A 24,331-nucleotide genomic window follows, 5' to 3' on the forward strand; every position below is an offset into this window, starting at 1 on the left:
ATTGTGACTTTCTAACCCTCTTAAACTGTTCAATTTTTCTTTTTGGGAGATGGAGTCTTACTCTGTCACCCAGGCTGGAGTGCAGTGGTGTGATCTTGGCTCACTGCAACCTCTACCTCCCCTGTTCAAGCGATTCTCATGCCTCAGCCTCTTGAGTAGCTGGGATCACAGGTACACACCACCATGCCTCGCTAATTTTTGCATTTTTAGTAGAAACAGAATTTCACCACATTGGCCAGGCTGGTCTCAAACTCCTGACCTCAGGTGGTCAGGCTTCCCAAAGTGCTTGGATTATAGTCATGAGCTACCACACCCACCTAATTTTTTTTTTTTAATTTTTTATTGGATTTTAGGTTTTGGGGTACATGAGCAGGGCATGTACGTAGGGCAGTTGCGTAGGTACGCACATGGCAGTGTGCTTTGCTTTGCTTCTCCCCTTCACCCACATTTGGCATTTCTCCCCAGGCTATCCCTCCCCACCTCCCCCCCCACTGGCCCTCCCCTTTTCCCCCCAATAGACCCCAGTGTTTAGTACTCCCCTTTCTGTGTCCATGTGTTCTCATTTTTCATCACCCGCCTATGAGTGAGAATATGCGGTGTTTCATTTTCTGTTTATTAAAAACAAAATTTCTTTTTAATGCTCCCTTTAGGCAGAATCAAGTTTTTTTTTTAAGCCATGAGGATGTGTTTTTAAAATTTTTTAAATAGTTAATTTCATTTTAAAACATGGTTCCAAAGCTAGGTTATCAGTAAAAACTGAATCCAAAGTTCAGTGAGCAGAGCTTATGGTTTCCTCCCCCTGTATGAATCTCTAGTAAGATTTCCCAATACTTGAGCAAAGTAAGTTCAGTAAAATCAGCACTGCTTCTTCTGTATTCTGGCTAAAATGTAATAAAGAAATACAACAAAACAAAATCAAGGCCAGGTGAAGTGGCACATGCCTGTAATCCTAGCACTTTGGGAGGCAGAAACAGAAGGACTGCTTGAGGTCACGAGTTCAAGACCAACCTGGCCAACAGAGCCAGACTCTTGGCAGTGGGGAGAGGGGTAAATCAACTGCTATAGGAGCTTAAACATGTATAGCTAGATGCTGTACCTAAAGCACAAGTTTGAAAGCAGGTTCCTGAGAAATATTCCATCCCAATCAGGTGACCGGAATGTGTACGGACTGGAATGGCGTTAAGCAATTCTAACAACACAGCTCCCAGCAAACATTTAATAAATTTATAGAACAGTATCATTGCAATTTCTTTATATACCGAACATACTCACATAAGAAATCAATTTTATTTAAAAAACTTACCTTAATGAATCTACCCACAATTTGAGATGTATATTTTGGGAGCTGTTGTACTTTGCCAAGTAATATCAAAGACACTAAAATATACTTTTTATATGATTCCAACATGATATGACTGACCGCCATGGCAGGAGTAGTTATAGCCTAGGCAAGAGAAGAATGCTTACTGTAAAGAGAATATGCCACAGTAGCAAATAGCAATCAACCACATGTATCACCTTAATTATAAATCAATAATACTTTTTAAATGTCCCATTATTTTTATAACAGCCTTATTGACATATAATTTTTTTTTTTTTTCACACAGAGTTTCGCTCTTGTTACCCAGACTGGAGCGCAATGGCACGATCTCGGCTCACCACAACCTCCGCCTCCTGGGTTCAAGCAATGTTCCTGCCTCAGCCTCCCGAGTAGCTGGGACTACAAGCATTTACCACCATGCCCAGCTACTTTTTGTATTTTTAGTAGAGTCGGGATTTCACCTTGTTGACCAGGATGGTCTCGATCTCTTGACCTCGTGATCCACCCTCCTCAGCCTCCCAAAGTGCTGGGATTATAGGCGTGAGCCACCGCGCCCGGCCATAATTCATTTTATTTTATTTTATTTATTATTTATTTATTTTTTGAGACAGAGTTTCGCTCTTGTTACCCAGGCTGGAATGCAATGGCACGATCTGGGCTCACCGCAACCTCTGCCTCCTGGGTTCAGGCAATTCTCCTGCCTCAGCCTCCTGAGCGGCTGGGATTACAGGCACGCACCACCGTGCCCAGCTAATTTTTTGTCTTTTTAATAGAGACGGGGTTTCACCATGTTGACCAGGATGGTCTCGAACTCTTGACCTCGTGATCTACCCGTCTCGGCCTCCCAAAGTGCTGGGATTACAGGCTTGAGCCACCGCGCCCAGCCCATTTTATTTTTTTTTATGTATTTAATTTTTAGAGCCAGGGTCTCACTCTGTCATCCAGCCTGGAGCGCAGTATTGTGATTATGGCTTACTGTACGCTCAAACTCCTGGGGTTCAAGCGATCTTCCTGCCTCAGCCTCCTGAGTACCTGGGACTATACGCGTGGGCTACCATGCTTGAATAATTTTAAAATTTTTTGTAGAGATGGGGGGGTCTCACTATGTTGTTCAGGCTGGTCTCGAACTTGTGAGCTCAAGTAATCCTCCCACTTCAGAATCCCAAAGTGCTGGGATTCCTGGTGTGAGCCACCATGCTTGGCCTGAGATATAATTCACATGTTATAAAATTTACTCTTGTGCCTGGTACAATGGCTCATGCCTGTAATCCCAGCACTTTGGGAGGCTGAGGTGGGTGGATTACTTGAGGCCAGAAGTTCAAGACCAGCCTGGTCAACATGGTAAAACCCTGTCTCTATTAAAAACAGAAAAATTGGCCAGGTGTAGTGGCTCATGCCTATAATCCCAGTACTTTGGGAGGCCAAGCTGGGCAGATCATGAGGTTAGGAGATGGAGACCATCCTGGCCAATATGGTGAAACCCAGTCTCTACTAAAAATACAAAAATTAGCTGGGTGTGGTGGCGCGTGCCTATAATCCCAGGTACTCGGGAGGCTGAGGCAGGAGAATCGCTTGAACCAGGGAGTCAGAAGCTGCAGTGAGGCCAAGATGGCGCCAGTGCACTCCAACCTGGTGACAGACCAAGCCTCTGTCTCAAAAAGAAGAAAGAAAAAAGAAAAATTAGCCAGGTGTGGTGGTGCCACGCCTGTAATCCCTGTTACTTGGGAGATTGAGATGAGAGAATCACTTAAACCCAGGAGATGGAGGTTACAGTGAGCCAAGATCATATCATCGCACCCCAGGGAAAAAATAAATTTACTCTATTAAAGTATACAATTCAGTGGTTCCCAATGTATTCACTATGTTGCAAAACAACACTACTATCTAATTTCAGAACATTTTCACCCCCCTACCCGATAGCTGTCATTTTCCATTCTCTCTGCCCCTCAGTTCCAGGCAACCAATATTCTGCTTTCTGACTATAAATTTGCTTACTCTGCACACTTCATATAAATGGCATCATGCAGTATGTGGAATTTTGTGACTGATTTCTTTAACTTGTGTTTTCAAAGTTCATCCATGTTGTAGCATGTATCAGTACTTCATTCCTTTTCGTGATTGAATAATATTCCTTTGTGTGGATATACCATATTTTATCCATTCCTCTGCTGATGAGCATTTGGGTTGCTTCTACCTTATGGCTATTATGAATAATGCTGCTATGAAAGTTAGTGGTCATGCTCTCATGTGAACACCTCTTTGTTTCTCTTGGGTATATTCTAAGGGGTGAACCTGCTGGGTCATATGGTAACTATGTTTAACATTGTGAGGAACTGCCAAACTGTGACTGTTTATTTACACTCCTGTCAGCAATTTTGAGACTTCTAAATTCTCCAGATCCTAACCAACACTTGTTACTGGCAATCTTTTGAAATCTTATCCATCCCAGAGGGTGTGAACCATATCACACTGTGGTCTTGATTTGTATTTCCTTTATGACAAATGATGATGAGTATCTTTTCATGTGCTTATTGGCCATTTGTGTATCTTCTTTGGAGAAATGTTTATTGAAATCTATCACCCACTTTAAAATTTTAGTCTTTTTATTGTTGAGTTGTAAGAGGTCTTTGTATATTCTAGATGTAAGTCTTTTATCAGAAATATGGTCTACAAATGTTTTCTCCCATTTTGTGTCTGCCTTTTCACTTTATTTCAAAACTATCATATCCAAATCAGCCCAAATCTTCCAAATCCAAATCCAAATAACTGAGCTTGTAAGGCACTCATTTGAGATGATTCTACAGAAACACTCATGTAAGGACATGAGGACACACATACAATGCTTCCCACTACAACACTTTTAATTGTGAAATATCAGAATCAACTTACAATTTCCATTGATCAGGCACTAGTAAACTCCTGGTCAATCTGAGTGGTATGAGAAGATGCTTTGCTTTATATAGCGGCATATGATCTAAATTTTTTTCAATTAAAAAATTTTTTCCTGGTGCATCTGAGTGTTATGAGAAGATGCTTTGCTTTATATAGTGGCATATGATCTAAATTTTTTTCAATTAAGTATGCCCTACTTTTGGAATTATTTTTAAAGCTGTAAAAAAATCTACATCACTTTCTGAAATTCAGGTAATATCATCTACAACTGCAAGCATATCATTAAAACAAAGTTGTATGAAGTAGACTAACACTAGACAATGCTTGTCATTAGGTCAAAATCAGGAAATCAGTTTATTTTCAAGCAAAAGGATTATACCTATAAATATCAAAAATGTTTTTAACATTTTAATTATTAGTGAAAGAAATATTTCCTAAGTGCACTGCACACTTTTTTTTTTTTGAGATGAAGCGTTGCTCTGTCGCCTAGGCTAGAGTATAGTAGCATGATCTCGGCTCGCTGCAACCTCCGCCTCCCAGGTTCAGGTAATTCTACTGCCTCAGCTTCCAGAGTAGCTGGGACTACAGGTGCACACCACCATGCTCGGCTAATTTTTGTATTTTTAGTAGAAACAGGGTTTCATCATATTGGTCAGGCTGGTCTTGAACCACCATATCTGTTAGGCAATCCACCCACCTCAGCTTCCCAAAGTGCTGGGATTACAGGCGTAAGACACTGCGCCCGGCCACTTTCTTGCCTTTTTTTTTTTTTTTTTGAGACGGAGTCTGCTCTGTCACCCAGGCTGGATTGTAGTGGCGTGATCTCGGTTCACTGCAACCTCTGTCTCCTGGTTCAAGAGATTCTTCTGCCTCAGCCTCCCAAGTAGCTTGGGATTACAGGTGCCCACCACCATGCCCAGCTAATTTTTGCATTTTTAGTAGAGACGGGGTTTCACCATATTGGCCAGGCTGGTCTTGAACTCTTGACCTCAGGTGATCTGCCTGCCTTGGTCTCCCAAAGTGCTGGGATTACAGGGGAGAGCCACTGCGCCTGGCTGTCTCTTGCCTTTTATTTTTTTGGGCGGGGTGGGAAGACGGAGTTTCACTTTTGCTACCCAGGCTGGAGTACAATGGTGCCATACAGCTCACTGCTACCTCCACTACTTCTGCCTCCAGGGTTCAACCGATTATACTGCCTCAGCCTCCCAAGTAGCTAGGATTATAGGCATGCGCCACCACACCCAGCTAATTTTGTGTTTTTAGTAGAGATGAGATTTCTCCATGTTGGTCAGGCTGGTCTCAAACTCCCCACCTCAGGTGATCCACCCACCTCAGCCTCCCAAAGTGCTGGGATTATAGGCAAGAACCACTGCACCCGGCCATCTCTTGCCTTTTTAATGCCCATATCATCTTGATATTTCAAGATCAGTTTGCTCATGAGTTACTATATTCAGCTACAGCAATGATAATGCATCCAGTGGCTCTGAAATGCATTTTTATAATTTTCTGAACGTGTAGACTTAAAGAGAAGTCACCTGACTAGACACATACTTAAATGACACCATCATCTCTGCCTACGGGCACCTTATGATGGCCCTTCTCAGGTACCCTCAACAGGACACATCAACCACTCATTGTAGTATGGCTCAGAGCCACAGGGTGTGTGTGTGTGTGTGTGTGTATGTGTTAGAATTCTACCTAAATTGACCTCTCTGAAGGTTTTAAATATCCTTCATTACTTAATACATGCTATGAACTAAATAGGACCTTATGAACATATGACTAATTTACCTTAAGACAACCGGTTTATTAATCCATATTGTACGTATCTTTTTCAGATTCTGAGTAAACCTCCAGAATAGTCTACCAATTGTGTATTATGTTTCATTACACAGACACAGAAAGGGTGGGAGTGGGTATAAAGGTATGTACTCCTTTATTCCCTTTAAATTTTGAATGAGAAGGTTTCACTGATTAAATAAAAACAAAATACCACACCTGGTTTTAGAATAAGAAGACGCATCCAAAATCATCAAGTTCAATCTCTTCCTTAAATGCAAAGGAAGCTATAAAGGTCAAGAGATTTGGCATAACTTATCCCAAATCAGGTAAGGCATAAGTGGCAAAGCCTAGATTAGCGCCCAGCCACAAGCACTCTTCTATGCACTGGCACTGCTCCTCAACTTAGGGAACAGGTTACCACCACGTACATGATCACAGAGAAGCAGTCTCTGAAAGGACCACCCCCTGAAATGGAGGCCCCGGGATCAGTCCACTCCAGCCACAAACCTGTGGGAGCACTTCTTTGGTCACACAAGTTCAGAACAACTTCAGGGACATTTAGAGAGATGATTACCTGTTCATAAAAGTAGAGCGCTCTTTCAAAGTTCTTCAGCCCAGTATAGATCATCCCTCCATAATAATAGTAACATAAAAAGTGCTTTGCATCATAGGCTCCATTCTCTTTACAGATATCCATCATATCCACGTCAAGATATGGAAGGGCAGGCTTAAAGCATTTTGCTAGCAAACAAAGCTGTGAACAAATTGATAGTAAATCATCACTTTAATTTTACTTTGGCAGATATCAGCAGAAGGAGAAAATTAATAGATTCTAGAAATTTCCATATAATTTTGTTTTACATTTTATTGACTAAAATGATCTAAATGTCAACACATTTCATGTATCTGAAATGCTTAGGACCAGAAGTGTTTCGTCTTCAGATTTCGGAATATTTGCAGAATATATACCAGTTGAGTATCCCTCATCTGAAAACCTGAAATCCAAATGCTCCAGTGAGCCCTTTCTTTGAGTGTCATGTTGGTGTTCAGAAAGTTTCAGATTTTGAATCATTTTGGGTTTCAAATTTTTGGATTAGGAATACTCAACCTGTACTCCATTTTCTTAGCCATTCAGAATAAAACAGCATTGCTTTGTTTTGTTTTTTTGAGACAGAGTCTCACTCTGTCCCGCAGTCTGGAATGCAGCGGCATGATCTTGGCTCACTGCAACCTCCACCTCCCAGGTTCAAGTGATTCTCCTGCATCAGCCTCCCGAGTAGCTGGGATTATAGGCGCAGTGCCACACCCAGCTAATTTTGTATTTTTAGTAAAGATGGGGTTTCACCACATTGGCCAGGCTGGTCTGGAACTCCTGATCTCAGGTGATCCATCCACCTCGGCCTCTCAATGTGCTAGGATTAGAAGTGTGAGTCACCGTGCCCAATCCAGGATTTCTCTATAAAAAACTAAACTGCAAGGCCCAGCACTGCTATTTACAATGTTTCTTAAAGGAAACAATATAAATACCCCATGCAGACTTGTGAAACCATGGCATACTCATATTATAGAATACTCTGTACCTGTAGAGAACCACTATGGAATAATCACCAAGATATGTTAAATAGAAAAAGCAAGCTACATAAGAGTTTGCAAAATTATTAAAATTTGTGTAAAAAATAAGAAAATATATATTCATATTTGCTTTTTTTTTGAGACGAAGTTTGCCCAGGCTGGAGTGCAATGGCACATCTTGGCTCACCACAACCTCTGCCTCCCAGGTTCAAGTGATTCTCCTGCCTCAACCTCCCAAGTAGCTGGGATTACAAGCATTCGCTACCACACCTGGCTAATTTTTGTATTTTTTTTTTTTTTTTTTGAGACGGAGTTTCGCTCTTGTTTACCCAGGCTGGAGTGCAATGGCGCGATCTCGGCTCACCGCAACCTCCGCCTCCTGGGTTCAGGCAATTCTCCTGCCTCAGCCTCCTGAGTAGCTGGGATTACAGGCACGCGCCACAGTGCCCAGCTAAGTTTTTTTGTATTTTTAGTAGAGACGGGGTTTCACCATGCTGACCAGTATGGTCTCGATCTCTTGACCTCGTGATCCACCCGCCTCGGCCTCCCAAAGTGCTGGGATTACAGGCGTGAGCCACCGCGCCCGGCCCAATTTTTGTATTTTTAATAGAGACAGGGTTTTGCCATGTTGGCTGGGCTGGTCTCGAACTCCTGACCTCGGGTGATTCACCCGCCTCAGCCTCCCGAAGTACTGGGATTACAGGCATGAACCACTGCGCCCAGCCTCATATTTGCTTTTAAGTCCATAAAACGTCTTTGAAAGGATACACGAGAAATTACTAACATAGTTTCCTTTGCAGAGAAGAAACAGAAGGCTAGCGAACAGAGTGGGAGGGAGACTTCATTATATACACACCCTTTTGCCTTCTGGATTTTGAACACCACAAAATAAGATAAATAAAAGAATAACATTTTAAGGTGTAAGAAGTTACTTATGTTAAGTCCCAGGTTCCATAAACTTTTTTTTTTTTGAGACGGAGTTTCACTCTTGTTATCCAGGCTGGAGTACAATGGTGCGATCTCGGCTCACCACAACCTCCGCCTCCTGGGTTCACGCAATTCTCCTGCCTCAGCCTCCTGAGTAGCTGGGATTACAGGCACGCACCACCATGCCCGGCTAATTTTTTGTATTTTTAGTAGAGACGGGGTTTCACCATGTTGACCAGGATGGTCTCGATCTCTTGACCTCATGATCTACCTGCCTCAGCCTCCCAAAGTGCTGGGATTACAGGCGTGAGCCACCGCACCCAGCCCCATAATTTTTTTTTTGAGGCAGAGTCTTGCTCTTGTTGCCTAGGCTAGAGTGCAATGGCATGATCTCAGCTCACTGCAACCTCCGCCTCCTGGCTTCCAGCAATTCTCCTGCCTCAGCCTCAAGTAGCTGGGATTACAGGCATGTGCCACCACACCTGGCTAATTTTGTATTTTTAGTAGAGATGGGGTTTCTGCATGTTGGTCAGGCTGGTCTTGAACTCCTGACATCAGGTGATCTGCCTGCCTCAATCTCGTGAAATGCTGGGATTACAGGTGTGAGCCATCGGGTCTGGCAGGTTCCACAGTTTTGTTTTTTGTTTTTTTTGATGGAGTCTTGCTCTGTGGCCAGGCTGGAGTGCAGTGGCACAATCTCAGCTCACTGCAACCTCCATCTCCCGGGTTCAAGCAATTCTCCTGCCTCAGCCTCCTGAGTAAATGGTATTACAGATGTATGTCACCATGCTCAGCTAATTTTTGTATTTTTAGTTGAGACAGGATTTCACCATGTTGGCCAGGATGGTCTTGATCTCTTAACCTCGTCATCTGCCCACCTGGGCCTTCCAAAGTATTGGTATTACAGGTGTTAGCCACTGCACCCACTCGGTTCCACAATTTTTAAAATGATTCAGGATTTTTTAAAAAGTTACAACTAGGATGGGGTGCAGCAGCTCATGAGGTCAGTTCAAGGCCAGCCTGGCCAACATGGTAAAACCCCATCTCTACTAAAAATAAAAATATTAGCTGGGCATGGTGGCACACACTTGTAGTCCCAGCTACTTGGGAGGCTGAAGTAGGAGAATGCTTGAACCTGAAAGGCAGTGGTTGCAGTGAGCCAAGATCACGCCACTGCACTCCAGCCTGGGTGACAGAGCGAGACACTGTCTCAAAAAAAAAAAAAAAAAAAAGTACAACTATTAATTATACTATTGGTTCCACAAGCTTACTAGCTGAGCCCCATCCTAGAGTTTGCATCCAGCACCCTCCTGAATATAATAGATGTATCCACATAGTCCAACTTCTATAACACATCATGGTATCCGCCAACTTGCCTTGATTTATCAAACCCAATGTTGAGGAAGCCCATAAACAACCTACACCTCTGACCTGGTGTGAATCACACACTTTGGTTGCTTACCTGGCAGAGATCAGCATGTATTGAGGTCAGCTGGTTTGTATTCATCTGCATCTTGTCTATGGCTTGCTTAAGGATGCCAATTCCTCGAAGGGGCTGTCAGAAATGACATCTCTTTCAGATAAGTTCTCAAAGATGGCAGCACATTGGATCTTATGTTGTCACTTACAAATAAAAAATAATACTAATTGATAGGTTCCTTTAAATACCAATATAAGGTTTCCATACTCTTTCAGGAAATTTCTGTCCCATTTAAGTCAGAAAATGTTTTCTTAAGCTGTTTCTTGGAATTTTTAGTAATTCAGCATTATTTTTTAAATCATAAAAATCTTTTATTTTTACAATGAAGATCAATAATCAGAAACAATGTTACTTCCTCAACAGTTCACTGTATTAACATCTAAACAAATGAAAACTTTCCAAATCACTGATTATACAAGAGATAACAGCTTATGCTTAGGAAAATTGCTTGTGGATAGGGATGATAGGGCAGTCTAGCCCTTACCTGGTAGTAAATTACCACCAAAACTAACACCATAGATTTCAAAAGGACTGTTTCCTGCCCTGATTATAAATAACAAGACCAAGTGTCAAGTGAGGCATAATCAATTTTTGGAGAAGAGACTAAAAATATCTCAATAACTTACAGCTTTTCCAAAAACTCCTGATTTTTCTTAACCATCTCTTTCAAACAGTTTACTTAGTATTACAAAATAACAACTGGTTCTATTTTCAGCCTCTTTCAAACCACTAATCTTAAATTCATTTTCAAATTAAAAATAAACACCTGACTGGGTACAGGGGCTCACACCTCTAATCTCAGCACTTTGGGAGGCTGAGGTGGCCTGATGACCTGAGGTCAGGAGTTCTAGAGACTAGCTTGGCCAACATGGCAAAACCTCATCTCTATTAAAAACACAAAAATCACTGAGAGGCCAAGGCGGGCAAATCGCCTGATGTCAGGAGTTCGAGACCAGCCTGGTCAACATAATCAAATGCTGTCTCTACTAAAAGTACAAAAATTAGCCAGGCATGGTGGCAGGCACCTGTAATCCTAGCTACTCAGGAGGCTGAAGAATTGCTTGAACATAGGATGAGGAGACTGTAGTGAGCTGAGATCGCACCACTGCACTCCAGCCTGGGTGACAGAGAGACTCTCTCTCAAAAAAAAAAAAAAAAAATCAGCCAGGCATGGTGGCACGTGCCTGTAGTTGCAGCTACTCAGGAGGCTGAGGCACAAGAATTGCTTGAACCCAGAAGGTGGAGGTTGCAGTGACCTGAGATCACACCACTGCACTCCAGCCTAGGCAACACAGTAAGACTCCATATCAAAAAAAAATAACTAAATAAATTTTCTTTAAAAATCCACATTATAACTTACTATTATAAAAGATAAAGACTGAAGCACTATTCCAGATTATGGGACACTAAAGAGACACAGCAATATAATGCAACCCATGGCCCAAGGTTTTCTTTTGCTATACAGACACTGTCTGAATAGCTAATGTCCTTTAGCAAAAGACAGTCCTTTTGATTGGCTGAAAATCTAAATGGGGTTTGTCAATTTGTTGATGCGTTATATTAATGTTCATTTCTGGGCCAGGCGTGGTGGCTCACGCCTGTAATCCTAGCATTTTGGGAGGCCGAGGCAAGCGGACTGCCTGAGCTTAGGAGTCAAAGACCAGCTTGGCAACATGGTGAAAACCCGTCTCTACTAAAATACAATTAGCCAGTGTGGTGGCATGCACCAGCAGTCCCCAGCTACTCAGGAGGCTGAAGCAGGAGAACTGCTTGAATCTGGGAGCTGGAGGTTGCAGTGAGCTGAGATCACCCCACTGCAATCCAGGCTAGGCGTTAGAGCTAGACTCTGTCTCCCCCTGCCAAAAAAAAAAAAAAAAAAGTTCATTTTTGGATGCTGACCATTACACTGAAGTATTTAGGGATAAAGAACAACACATGTGCAATTTACTTTCCAATGGCTCAGAAAAAAAAAAAAGGAAGAGAGAAAAAAAGAGTAAGTGTGGTAAAATGTTAACATTTGGAGAATATAGGTGAAATGTATGAGAATTTTTTATATGATTCTTGAGGCTTTTTGTAAGGCTAAAATAATGTCCTAATTAAAAGTTAAAATAAAAAATGTAACAGATAAAATCCAGCTATTGCAACATAAAGGGTACTAGCTTGGTAATTCCAACTACTTGGTAGTTCCACCACCAGCAGCCTCCCTGGGGTGCTACACCGCCCTGTGCCTCCACCTCACTTAAGGGATGCTGGGGCTACCTATACTTATAGCAATGGCTGTGAGTGCTCTGAAGTGACTATGGACATCTAGATGTCAGATGCTCAATACTAACCTGGAATCTTTATAAAGTAGTGCATTGTATAAGCTAGTTACATATTATAGCAACTAGGAATGCTTGAATAGTATTTCTTACCTGTTTTCTTTCCACAAGTGCATTTGTTAGCTGATGGCAAAGCCCAGCAACTAGATACAATAACAAAATATTGAACATATAAATATAACCACAAGGGAAAAATACTTTCAATGGAAAATAAAATGTTATTTAGCTTACAAGTGTCTGTTGCATATCGAATGTGCTCCCCATTACAAGTACTGATGAAAAGCTGAACCTGTGAGAACAGCGTTTCAAAGTCAGGAACACTGGGCATAGAAAACTTCACAAACCTAGAATGAGCAGAAAAGAATCAAATTATCCTGATAGTTCATGGCATAAAATACAGAAGCAACATATGCAAGAAAGCCATCCTGCCTCCGACACTCGGTAAAATTTAATGAGGAACAGTATTTTTTTTTTTTCGAGACAGCATCTCGCTCTGCTGCTCAGGCTAGAGTGCAGTGGCGCGATCTCAGCTCACTGCAGCCTCAAGGGATTCTCCCACCTCAGTCTCCTGAGTAGCTGGGACTACCTGCATGCACCACCATGCCTAGCTAACTTTTGTATTTTTAGTAGAGGTGGGTTTTCACCATGTTGGCCAGGCTGGTCTTGAACTCTTGACCTCATGATCCACCTGCCTCGGCCTCCCAAAGTGCTGGTATTACAAGTGTGAGCCACCATGCCCGGCCTGAGCAACAGTATTTTTTAGAATTGAGAACAAGGCCAGGACGGTGACTCATGTCTATAATCCAAGCACTTTGGGAGGCTGAGGCAGGAGGATTGCTTGAGGCCAAAAGTTTGAGACCAGCCTGAGCAACATGGTGAGCCCGTCTCTACTACAAAAAATAAATTAGCCAGACATGGGGGTGCATGTCTGTAGTCCCAGACTTGGGAGACTGAGGCTGAAGGATCACTTGTGTCTACAAGGTTGGGCTGCAGTGAGCTATGGTCATGCCACTGCATTCCAGCCTGAGTGACAGAGTAAGATCCAGTCTCAAAAAAACAATAAGAACCAGAGACTGTAAAATTCTCCTGACCTGGTTCTTTTGCACAATCAAGATACAGAGTAGGCACAAATAAGGGTTAAGAAAAATATGTTTAGACTGGGTGCGGTGGCTCACGCCTGTAATCCCAGCACTTTGGGAGGCCAAGGTGGGCAGATCATTTGAGGTTGGGAGTTTGAGACCAGCCTGACCAACATGGAGAAACCACGTCTCTGCTAAAAATACAAAAGAATTAGCTGGGCTTGGTGGTGCATGTTTATAATCCCAGCTACTGAGGAGACTGAGGCAGGAGGATCGCTTGAACCCAGGAGGCGGAGGTTGCTGTGAGCTGAGATCTCACCATTGCACTCCAGCCTGGGCAACAAGAGCGAGACTCCGTCTCAAAAAAAAAATAGCTGGATGAGGTGGCTCACACCTATAATCCCAGCACTTTGGAAGGTTGAGGCAGGCGAATCATGAGGTCAGGAGTTCAAGACCAGCCTGATCAACATGATGAAACCCCATCTCTACTAAAAATGCAAAGTTAGCTGAGTGTAGAGGCGAGTGCCTATAATCCCAGCTACTCAGGAGGCTGAGGCAAGTTAGCCAAGACCAGCCTGGGACACAGAGTCTCCATCTCCAAAAAAAATTAAAAAAATAAAAAGAAAAATGTTTAATCAAGAACAACTTTCAAGATGAAAAACTCCACTAAATGAAACCAAAGATGCTGGGGCACGGTGGCTCAAGCCTGTACTCCCAGCTCTTTGGGAGGCCAGGCCAATCACCTGAGGTCAGGAGTTTAAGACCAGACTGATCAACATGGTGAAACCCTGTCTCTACTAAAAGTACAAAAAAATTCCCTAGTTGTGGTGGCATGAACCTGTAATCCCAGCCACTTAGGAGGCTGAGGCAGGAGAATCACTTGAAACCAGGAGGCAGAGTCTGTAGTGAGCAGAGGTCACACCACTGCACTCCAGCTTGGGCAACAGAATGATAACTGTCTCAAAGAAAAACTAAATAGATATTACCTAATCATAATTTCTCCTACATCTTTTGGTCTGTCTACTTCCATCCATACTGTATTATTTAACAATGTCACCACAGATCTGTATTTACACTTTGTAATTATCAAAACATGTCAGAAACAATTTCATTTGGGGTTCAAAATAGGTCAGTAAGGTATTGCGACTGTCATTTTTTTTTTTTTTTTGAGACGGAGTTTCCCTCTGTCACCCAGGTTGGAGTGCAATGGCACGATCTCAGCTCACTGCAACCTCCTCCTCCTGGGTTCAAGTGATTCTGCTGCCTCAGTCTCCTGAGTAGCTGGGACTACAGGCACATGCCACCATGTCTGGCTAATTTTCTAATTTTTTAGTAGAGACAGGGTTTCACCATATTGGCCATGCTGGTCTTGAACTCCTGACCTCATGATCCGCCCACCTTGACCTCCCAGTGCTGGGATTACAGGTGTGAGCCACCATGCCTGGCTCTGATTGCCATTTTATAAATAAAAATATGAAATTCAGGGCCCCACAACTCAAAATTGGAAGAATGTAGATTTAAAACCAGGGTACCCAATCATAAGCTCAGGGTTCTTTCCATATCTAACATATACAATGGTAAAACATCTTATAGCTTTAAAATGCTTTCATGTCCATTACTCACTTGATATATGTATAGGTGAGTTTATGTGTACATAAAACATCCATGCCATCTGTTCTTTTTTGCAAGAGGGGCCTTGCTGTCACTCAGGCTGGAGTGCAGTGGTGTAAGCATAGCTCACTATAGCTTCAACTTCCCAAGATCAAGCAATCCTCCCACTTCAGCCTCCTGGGTAGCCAGAACCACAGGCATGTGACACCACACCCAGCTAACTTTGTTGTTTTTTTTGAGATAAGGTCTTGCTCTGTCACCCAGACAGGAGTGCAGTGGCATGAGCACAGCTCACTGCAGCCTCAATCTCCTGGACTGAAGCTATCCTTCTACCTCAGCCTCCTGAGTAGCCAGGACCACAGGTGTATACCATCACGCCTGCCTAATTTTTTTTTTTTTTTTTTTTAAGAGACAGGGTTTTGCCACGTTGCCCAGGCTGGTCTCAAACTCCTGAGCTCAAGCAATCTGCCCACCTCAGAGTGGGAATTACAAATCCTGGGATTACAGGCATAAACCACTGTACCCAGCCACTTTTTTTTTTTTTTTTTTGGTAGAGATGGGGTCTTGCTATGTTGCCCAGGCTGGTCTCAAACAGATCCTCCCACCTCAGCCTCCCAAAGTGCTAGGATTACAGGTGTTAGCCACTGTGCCCAGCATCTGCTCTTTCATATAAGTAAGAAAATAAGGCCGGGAGCGGTGGCTCAGCCTGTAATCCCAGCACTTTGGGAGGCCGAGGCGGGTGGATCACGAGGTCAAGAGATCGAGACCATCCTGGTCAACATGGTGAAATGCCGTCTCTACTAAAAATACAATAAATTAGCTGGGCATGGTGGCGCGTGCCTGTAATCCCAGCTACTCAGAGGAGGCTGAGGCAGGAGAACTGCCTGAACCCAGGAGGCAGAGGTTGCAGTGAGCCGAGATCGCGCCATTGCACTCCAGCCTGGGTAACAAGAGCGAAACTCCGTCTGAAAAAAGAAAAAGAAAATAAAGACAGTAGAAATCTTTTTTTTTTTTTTTACAGAGTGTTGCTCTGTCACCAGGCTGGAGTGCAGTGGCGCAATCTTGGCTCACTGCAACCTCCGCCTTCCGGGTTCAAGTGATTCTTCTGCCTCAGCCTCCCGAGTAGCTGAGACCACAGGCACGTGCCAGCATGCCCGGCTAATTTTTTTGTAATTTTAGTAGACATCTTTACCAGCACTGTCCAACAGAACTATTTGCAGTGGTGGAAATGTTACAGATTTGTGCTAAGACATGGACATGTGACCACATGTGGCTACTGAGTACTTGAAACATGGCAAGTACACCTGAATCTTTTTTAATTTTAATTTACATAGCTGCATATGGCTAGTGGTCACCATACTGCAGAGCATAGCTCTAGATCCTTCTATTCTGACCAAGTTTCTTCTCTAAACTCTACTCTGCACACATACCTTTGTCTCAGGAATCCCAGCATAAGTGAAGCCAGACTCTCACTTTAAGTCAATTTCTTCTCAGTTTATTTATATCATTTAATTGTCAAGACAACCACAATATCCCAATTTATAATAATATAACATCAAGAGAAGAATTCTACCACCAAGTACACAGTTATAAGGACTCCCAATTAAAGGAAGCTCTATTTAATTTGGTCTTAAATAGCTTAAATTTGTCTGAAGGGAATTCTAAGCAACATTGCTTGGGATCTTTGATATTTTTTCTTGTTTTGAGACAATGTCTGATTCTGTCATGGAGGCTGATCCTACCGTCTTAATTGTAGCTTACTGAAAGCCTTGAACTGAGCTCAAGCCATCCTCCCACCTCAGCATCTTGAGAAGCTAGGACTACAGGCATGTACAGCTACACCCAGCTAATTTTTTTATTCTTTGCAGAAATAAGGCCTTGTTATGTTGCAAACTATAGGCCCCACAATTGAGATGGCCATTTTTTAAAACAAATTTTCAAAATTTGTATAAACAAAAAGGAGTTTATAAAAATGATAAAACTGAACAAAATACAACAAGCAATGATTAGTTGGAATGAGTAAAATGTAACTACTACAACTTTAGTTTTGCAAAGGAGCTCAATGTTGTTTCTAATGATTTACTTTCTACACCAAAAATAAAGCCAGAAAGTGCAGAGTGTTCAGTTTTAACAAGCACAAAACTATAAAAGAAGATGCCCCTTACAAAACAGCAAGGACGCCCAAGGAGTGCTCTTGTACATCCAGAGCCCCGAGCACAGTGTCCAGATGGGATAAGTTCTTCGCAAGGAGTTCCCCACTCTTGTTGATCAGTTCACAAAGCTGTGTCATTTGCCCTGGAAAACAGGAACAACACTATTGTATTTCAGCTACAGCACTAACCAAACTAAAGGAACTCCAACCACAGCTTTGTACTTCAGAGCCTGAAGTGCTCAAAAATGACTTACACATTCTTCATTTCGGATGAGGACCCAGAAGGACCAGAGGAGGGAAAGAACTTGTCCGTGGTCTCAAAATGAGTTAGAGATTACACTGGACCTTCCACTTCTCTCTGAATTTTTCACATTTTCCTCTATTCCGTTTTCCAGTCTCCCAAGCCAGAAATGTACATGTTACTATTAGCACCTCTCTGAATCCAGATGATTTAGTTTTACTTTCTCTCTCAGCTCCATTCCTTTTTCACTTCCCTCCCTGCCTTAATTCAGATCCTCATCATTTTTTGTCTGGACTATATCATAAATCTTCTTCTTCTTCTTTTTTTTTTTTTTTTTTTTGAGATGGAGTTTCACTCTTGTTGCCCAGGCTGGAGTGTAATGGCGTGATCTCGGCTCACCACAACCTCTGCCTCTGGGTTCAAGTGATTCTCCTGCCTCAGACTCCCAAATAGCTGGTATTACAGGCATGTGGCACCATGCCCAGCTAATTATCTTTATTTTTAGTAGAGACGGGGTTTCTCCATGTTGCTCAGGCTGGTCTCCAACTCCCGACCTTCAGTGATCCGCCTGCCTTGGGCTCCCAAAGTGCTGGGATCAGAGGTGAGCCACCACACCTGGCCTACATCTTCTAAATGGTCTGCCTACTACGATCTTTCTCTCCTCCAACCCACACTTCATAACCCACTAGTCTGTTCTAAACTGCGCATTCAATCGAATTACTCCAATGAGTTTAAGAAATCCAAATGCCTTAGCCTGAACTAAGGACCTTCAGTAACTGGTCCCTGCTACCTTTGCAGCCTTATCTCCTGATACTTCCCCTCACAAACCTACTCTTTGGTCACAGCAAGCTCAGAAAAATCAACATTCTATGTTCTCTCCTCTTTATGCTTCTACACATGCTGTTTTCTATCCTCCTCCCGACATCCTCTGCTACCTGACTGAGCCTCATCCAGCATTCAACAATCAGCTTGTGGCGTCTCTGGACCCTCATTTCAGTTCCCTTCCCCATGGATAAGCTGGATATCTGCCCTCTCTGCCTCACATGGGACTGTGGTGGTTAGGTAATTCAGTAAACTCAGGTGGAGGGACTGTCCCTTTCTCCAGCTCTAGAATACAGCACATGCTTAGCAGCTTATCAAGCAAGCAGCTACCTGTTGAATTAATCTCCTAACTGATCTATTTTTCCCCTATACTAAAATACTATGTTTGTTTTGTTTTCTTTTTTGAGACAAGATCTTATTCTGTCACCCAAGCTACAGTGCAGTGGTGTGATCACAGCTTGCCACAGCCTCAACCTCCTGGGCTCAAGCAATCCTCCCATCTTAGCCTCCCAAGTAGCTGGAACTACAGGTGTACGTCACCATGCCCATCTTATTTTTAAAATGTTTTGTACATTCTAGAGTCTCACTATGCTGCCCAGGATGGTCTCCTATTCCTGGGCCCAAGCAATCCTCCTGCCTCAGCCTCCCAAAGTGCTGAGATTACCAGCATTAGCTACCAAACCTGGCCTGCAATGCCATGTTTTAACAACTAAGGTACAGAATCTATTAATAATTCAGCCTCAGCCGGGTGCTATGGCTCACACCTGTAATCCCAGCACTTTCAGAGGATGAGGCAGGCAGATCTCTTCAAGACAGGAGCTCAAGACTAGGCTGGCTAACATGGCAAAACCGTGTCTCTACTAAAAATACAAAAATTAGCTGGGTGTGGTAGCACACACCTGTAATTTCAGCTACTTGGGGGGCTGAAATGGAAGAATCCTTGAACCTGGAAGATGGAGGCTGTAGTGAGCTGAGATCACGCCACTGCACTCCATCCTGGGCAACAGAGCAAGACTCCGTCTGAGGGAAAAAAAAAAAATAGGCCTGAATTGACACCATGAAGTAGATCCATCGATTTCGACAATTATTCTCATGGCAGACACCATGGTCACACTCTAGTTGGTAACAGAGGGAATATATTTAAGTCCATGGGCATTAACTCAAGTCTCCTACTTCTGTGCTTCTACATAACAACTGCATCATCTTTTCCTTACTAAAAGAATACAACATCGTATAATTCTTAAAATACAAGTGACTATAGCCAGGTACTTTTTATAATCTAATTTCTGGTGCTCCTATAATACTTTTAAATTTGATACATTTTACTGAAAGCAAAGGAAATATATCATTATTATACATGTATGGCAAAACAAGAATAAAATAGCTGTGATCTTATTAGCTATCACCTCTTGAGATCACACAGATTTAACTAGGAAATACCAACTCATCATAATTTTATTACAGATCTCACTGGTAGGTATGAAGTAACTTCTTCCAGTTAAATAATTTGCCTTTTTAACCATTACTCTAAATATATTAACAATAATTTGTAACACCCAGAAATAAGCATTGCAATCGATTAGTTCTCTACTAGTTAATAATCAGTGCCAAGTTGAGACTGAAATAAAAGCTGGGTCACTATGAAATCCTTAGATAACTAATATTAGTGCAGGGCCAAGGACAGAGTCAAAAAAAAGTGTAAGTGCCACAGAGTGCATTTGAAATCAGTCCAACCAGAGATGTGGCCAATGAAATTCTAATTAGAAAAAGCTGGATATTATAATTCTTTTGAGGTGTACATTAGAAAATTCTGAAGAAAAGCAGAGAAAACAAACTCAAAGTTTTTTTTTTTTAACTTTTATTTATTTTTGGGGGGACAGAGTTTTGCTCTTGTTGCCTAGGCTGGAGTGCAATGACATGATTTTGGCTCACTGCAACCTCCACCTCCCAGATTCAAGTGATTCTCCTGCCTCAGCCTCCTGAGTGGCTGGGATTACAAGTGCCTGCCACCAGACTCAGCTAATTTTTTTGTATTTTGAGTACAGACGGTGTTTTGCCATGTTGGTCAGACTGGTCTTAAACTCCTGACCTGAGGTGATCCACCCACTTCAGCCTCCCAAAGTGCTTGCGATTACAGGAGTGTGCCACGGTGCCCTGCCTGAAACGCAAAGATTTTCTGTGCAGTGAGCGTGAGGCACAGTAGCTGACAGCAGTGAAAGTAGTCATACTGATCTCTGTCTAGCACACTGTTCCTATAGCATCCTACAACCTGATGCCCACAAAAGCCTTAGGGCTGTTTTGTAAATCAGAAAATTGGCCCAGAGAAATTAAGTGGCTAGCACAAGAAGTGACGGAGAAGGGATTTCAACCTGAAGCTTCTAACTACACTACTCCACAGGAAGGAGAAAACTGAGTATTTGTGGCATAAATTAACAAACCAGTGGTTCCTTTATTCATAGAAAATGCAAGTCTGTGTCTTCCCTGTGAACCTAATTTCTATTAATAAAAAGGAAAATGAGGAAGAACTATTATTTATTAAGCACAGCTCCACTTACACCAGTGAGGTAAAAGCACTCCTCCATTTTCACAATGGAGACACAAAAGACTCAGAGATTAAAGGCGATTTGTCCAAGGTCACGCAGCTCCTAGAACTTTACAATTAATGACGATAACAATTTGCAGCTGTATTTATTGCCCCCCTTATGACAGACACTCTCATTTAATCTTCACATTTCTGTATTAAGTAGGTACTTATTTCGCAGACGAAGAAACTGAAGCATGGGATAATTAAAGGGGCCTTCACAGCAGCATCTAATAATTATAATTTCGGGTCCAGAATTCGGTATATTCATATGTGATGAATGAACCAAACAACCTGGAAAGTGAGAGCAAAATAATCACAGTTCTACCCCTAGAAATGGAGTCCTGGCCAGGCGCGGTGGCTCACGCCTGTAATGCCAACACTTTGGGAGGCCGAGATGGGCGGATCACTTGAGGTAAGGTGTTCGAAACCAGTCTGGCCAACATAGTGAAACCCCATCTCTACCAAAAATCCAAAAAAAAAAAAAATTAACCGTGCGAGGTGGTGGGCGCTTGTAAGATCAGCTACCCGGGAGGCTGAGGCAGGAGAATCGCTTGAACCTGGGAGGCGGAGGTTGCAGTGAGTCGACATCGCGCCACTGCACTCCAGCCTGGGTGACAGAGCGAGCCCCTGTATCAAAAGAAAAGAAAGAAAAAAAAAGAAAGGGGGTCCTACGTATGAGAGCTTCTGCAGCATTCTGTAGGACCAAAATAGGCGCACGGGTTCCCGAGCGTGCGCCGCCTGGCAGCGGAGGAGCCGGCCAAGACAAGCCGCTGAGCGAAGGCACCCAGAACCTACTCGCCTCCAGCCGGCTCCCAGCGGCCTAGTCCGCAGGCGGCGGGGAAACTGACATGGCGGTACGCCAATCACCAAAGGCAAGAGAGACAAAAGAGACCAATAGTTACCCGAGAAGGCGTCTGGCGGAAGTCACGCCCCCAAACTGTCAAGCAAAGCGCCCGGTGGAAGGGGCCCGCGCCGGGGGGAGGGGAGCTCCTGGCGGCCCGAGGGAGGGGAGGCCGGCCGGCGAGGACCGCGGAGGGCGAGTGGGCTGACTACACCGGCCGCGCTCGATCCTGCCCTGATCTAAACGCTGCAACCCTGATCCCGTCCCCGGAGAAGAGGCTCAGGGCAAAAGGGCGGTTCCAGCCATCTGTGCTGGCGCCTAGGGATGCAGGCCCGTCCCCGGTACCCGCCCAGGCCCAGCCCGGTGGCCTAGGGCCTCACCTTGAGCAGAGAGCTGTCGGACACTGTTCACGAACTGCTCCAGGGCAGACGCCATGTTTTCCCCTGAGCGACTCGAGCGGCGAAGGCAGCACGCGCGGGAAAAGACTGCCGCTCTAGGAGGAGGAGCCACGCCGATCCACCTGAGGTCCTCGCGAGTAGCAACGTCACTTCCGGTGCTTCAAGCACCGCGAGACTCTCCTTAACTGCCAACACGTTGGTGTTTCCATGGAAACAGCCGCAATTCGCCGTAATCGGAAATTGGCGTCAGTCGTCCCTCCCGCCTTCTTCATTCAGTGCGCTTGTGAAATCCCTCCGCACATTAAATTGGGGATAGTGGGCATAGAAAGGAACGAAACTCATAACTAAACAAGTATTTTCCGGTCTGGATTTTGCTAGAGTGGCCCTGCGGTTTTCCACCTGGACAGATGCTTCAATGAGGCAAGACTTCATTGCCGCGTCTGCCATGAAGTTTTCCCCGTGATTTTAGGCTCTGGTAGCTGTGTGACTTTTGAGCAAGTCATTTGACCGTCGTGTGCGTCGTTTTCCCCATCTGTAAAATCTCAGTGTCCTTAAACGCATAAATCACTTAGGACAGCGCTAGGGAGAACTATAGTTATTCCTTCAAGATGTACTTTGAATGGGGCCAGGCGCGGTGGTCACGCCTGTAATCCCAGCATTTTGGGAGAACGAGGCGGACGGATCACGAGGTCAGGAGATTGATACCATCCTGACTAACATGGTGAAATCCCATGTCTACTAAAAATACAAAAAATTAGCCGGGCGTGGTGGCATGCGCCTGTAGTCCCAGCTATTTGGGAGGCCGAAGCAGGAGAGTTGCTTGAACCCGGGAGGCAGAGGTTGCAGTGAGCCAAGATCGTGTCACTGCACTCCAGCCTGGGTGACAGAGACTGTCTCAAAAAAAAGAAATATGTACTTTGAATGAATGGATCCCTTCCCCGCAACAAGTAAAAAAAAAAAAAAAAGCAACACCACATAGAAAAAGTGAATTGATTTTCCCCATCTGGGATTGATCTCTCCTTCCTCTGCTTGTCCCCTAAAGCACTTTGTTCTTCTTATGTTGCTACTTCTACTCTGTTACAGAAATGTGTCTTCATAGTCCATATCATATTTGTAAACCAAAAATAAAAGTCTAAGCACCCCAATTGACTGGTGGACCCTCTCCTGAGCCAAGGACATTCTAATTTATCCTCAAAAACTAGTTCAGGCCATGATGGGAAGTGGTAGTCAGACATGCCTCACAGACATCAACTCAGAGACCTTAAGACTAGTAGACTCAAGACTGATAAAAAAATTTACAATTTTTTCTCTCTGAATCCTGCTACCTGGAAGCCTCACCTGCATGATAAAATCTTGTTCTCCACAACCCCTTATAATTGTAACCCAGATACTCCTTTCTATTTACTTCCAGGTCGTTAGATAATAACTCTTTAAACCAATTAGCAATCAAAAAATCTTTTAAGTCTACCTATAAGGTAGAAGCCTCCCAACTGCCCCGAGTTGGCCTGCCTTTCCAGACTTAGCTAATGTACATCTTACATGTATTGATTGATGACTCATGTCTCCCTAAAATGTATAAAACCAAACTGTACCCAACCACCTTGGGCACATGTCCTGAGGAGCTCCTGAGGCATCAGCACATCCTTAACCTTGGCAGTATAAACCTTCTCAACTGATTGAGACTGGTCTCAGATATTTTTGATTTACATATCCATTAGTTCTTTTTTTTTTGAGATGGAGTTTTGCTCTTGTTGCCCAGGCTGGAGTGCAATGGCGTGATCTTGGCTCTCTGTAACCTCCACCTCCCAGGTTCAAGTGATTCTCCTGCCTCAGGCTCCCAAGTACCTGGGATTACAGGCATATGCCACCACGCCCAGCTAATTTTGTACTTTCAGTAGAGATGGGGTTTCTCCATGTTGGTCAGGCTGTTTTCAAACTCCCGACCTCAGGTGATCTGCCCACCTTGGCCTCCCAAAGTGCTGGAATTACAGGCAGGTGACATTGCACCTGGCTAACATATCCATTGCTTCTAACCGGCATGGAGTGAAGGTCAAACATCTCTCTTATTAACCTCGATTCCCCTTTAGGGCCAAGCAGCATAGGATTAGGTGCACAGTAGGAACTGAGGACATAAACATGCATTTGATTTTTTTTTTTTTTTTTTTTTGAGATGGAGTCTCACTCTCATCCCCCAGGCGGGAGTGCAGTGGTGTGATCTTGGCTTACTGCAACCTCTACCTCCTGGGTTCAAGTGATTCTCCTTCCTCAGCCTCTTGAGTAGCTGGGATTACAGGTGCAGGCCACCACC

At 43.6% G+C, this 24,331-nt stretch overlaps 1 protein-coding gene across 15 annotated transcripts in view; it reads right to left on the bottom strand.

Moving 5' to 3' along the window:
* The window catches only part of COPS3 (COP9 signalosome subunit 3), a 35,332-nt gene extending 13,189 nt beyond the window's left edge, over positions 1 to 22,143 (bottom strand). For 3 of the 15 annotated variants that reach the window (XM_008990339.5, XM_078372249.1, XM_002763576.7), the window contains exons 1-7: positions 22,006 to 22,143; positions 17,151 to 17,280; positions 12,527 to 12,639; positions 12,389 to 12,438; positions 9,957 to 10,049; positions 6,570 to 6,749; positions 1,304 to 1,444 (exon numbers count right to left, since the gene is read on the bottom strand). In XM_008990339.5, coding sequence (XP_008988587.1) covers positions 1,304 to 1,444; positions 6,570 to 6,749; positions 9,957 to 10,049; positions 12,389 to 12,438; positions 12,527 to 12,639; positions 17,151 to 17,280; positions 22,006 to 22,060 — 762 coding nt within the window. In that variant the 5' untranslated portion in view covers positions 22,061 to 22,143. Of the gene's footprint in view, positions 1 to 1,303; positions 1,445 to 6,569; positions 6,750 to 9,956; positions 10,118 to 12,388; positions 12,439 to 12,526; positions 12,640 to 17,150; positions 17,300 to 19,099; positions 19,221 to 22,005 lie in introns of all 15 variants that reach the window. The other 12 variants (XM_078372250.1, XM_008990336.4, XM_054255535.2 and 9 more) reach the window with 11 other exon arrangements.
* Positions 22,144 to 24,331: the final 2,188 nt, after the last annotated feature.

The sequence above is a fragment of the Callithrix jacchus genome, chromosome 5, assembly GCF_049354715.1.
Source record: "Callithrix jacchus isolate 240 chromosome 5, calJac240_pri, whole genome shotgun sequence".
Lineage (NCBI taxonomy): Eukaryota > Metazoa > Chordata > Mammalia > Primates > Cebidae > Callithrix > Callithrix jacchus.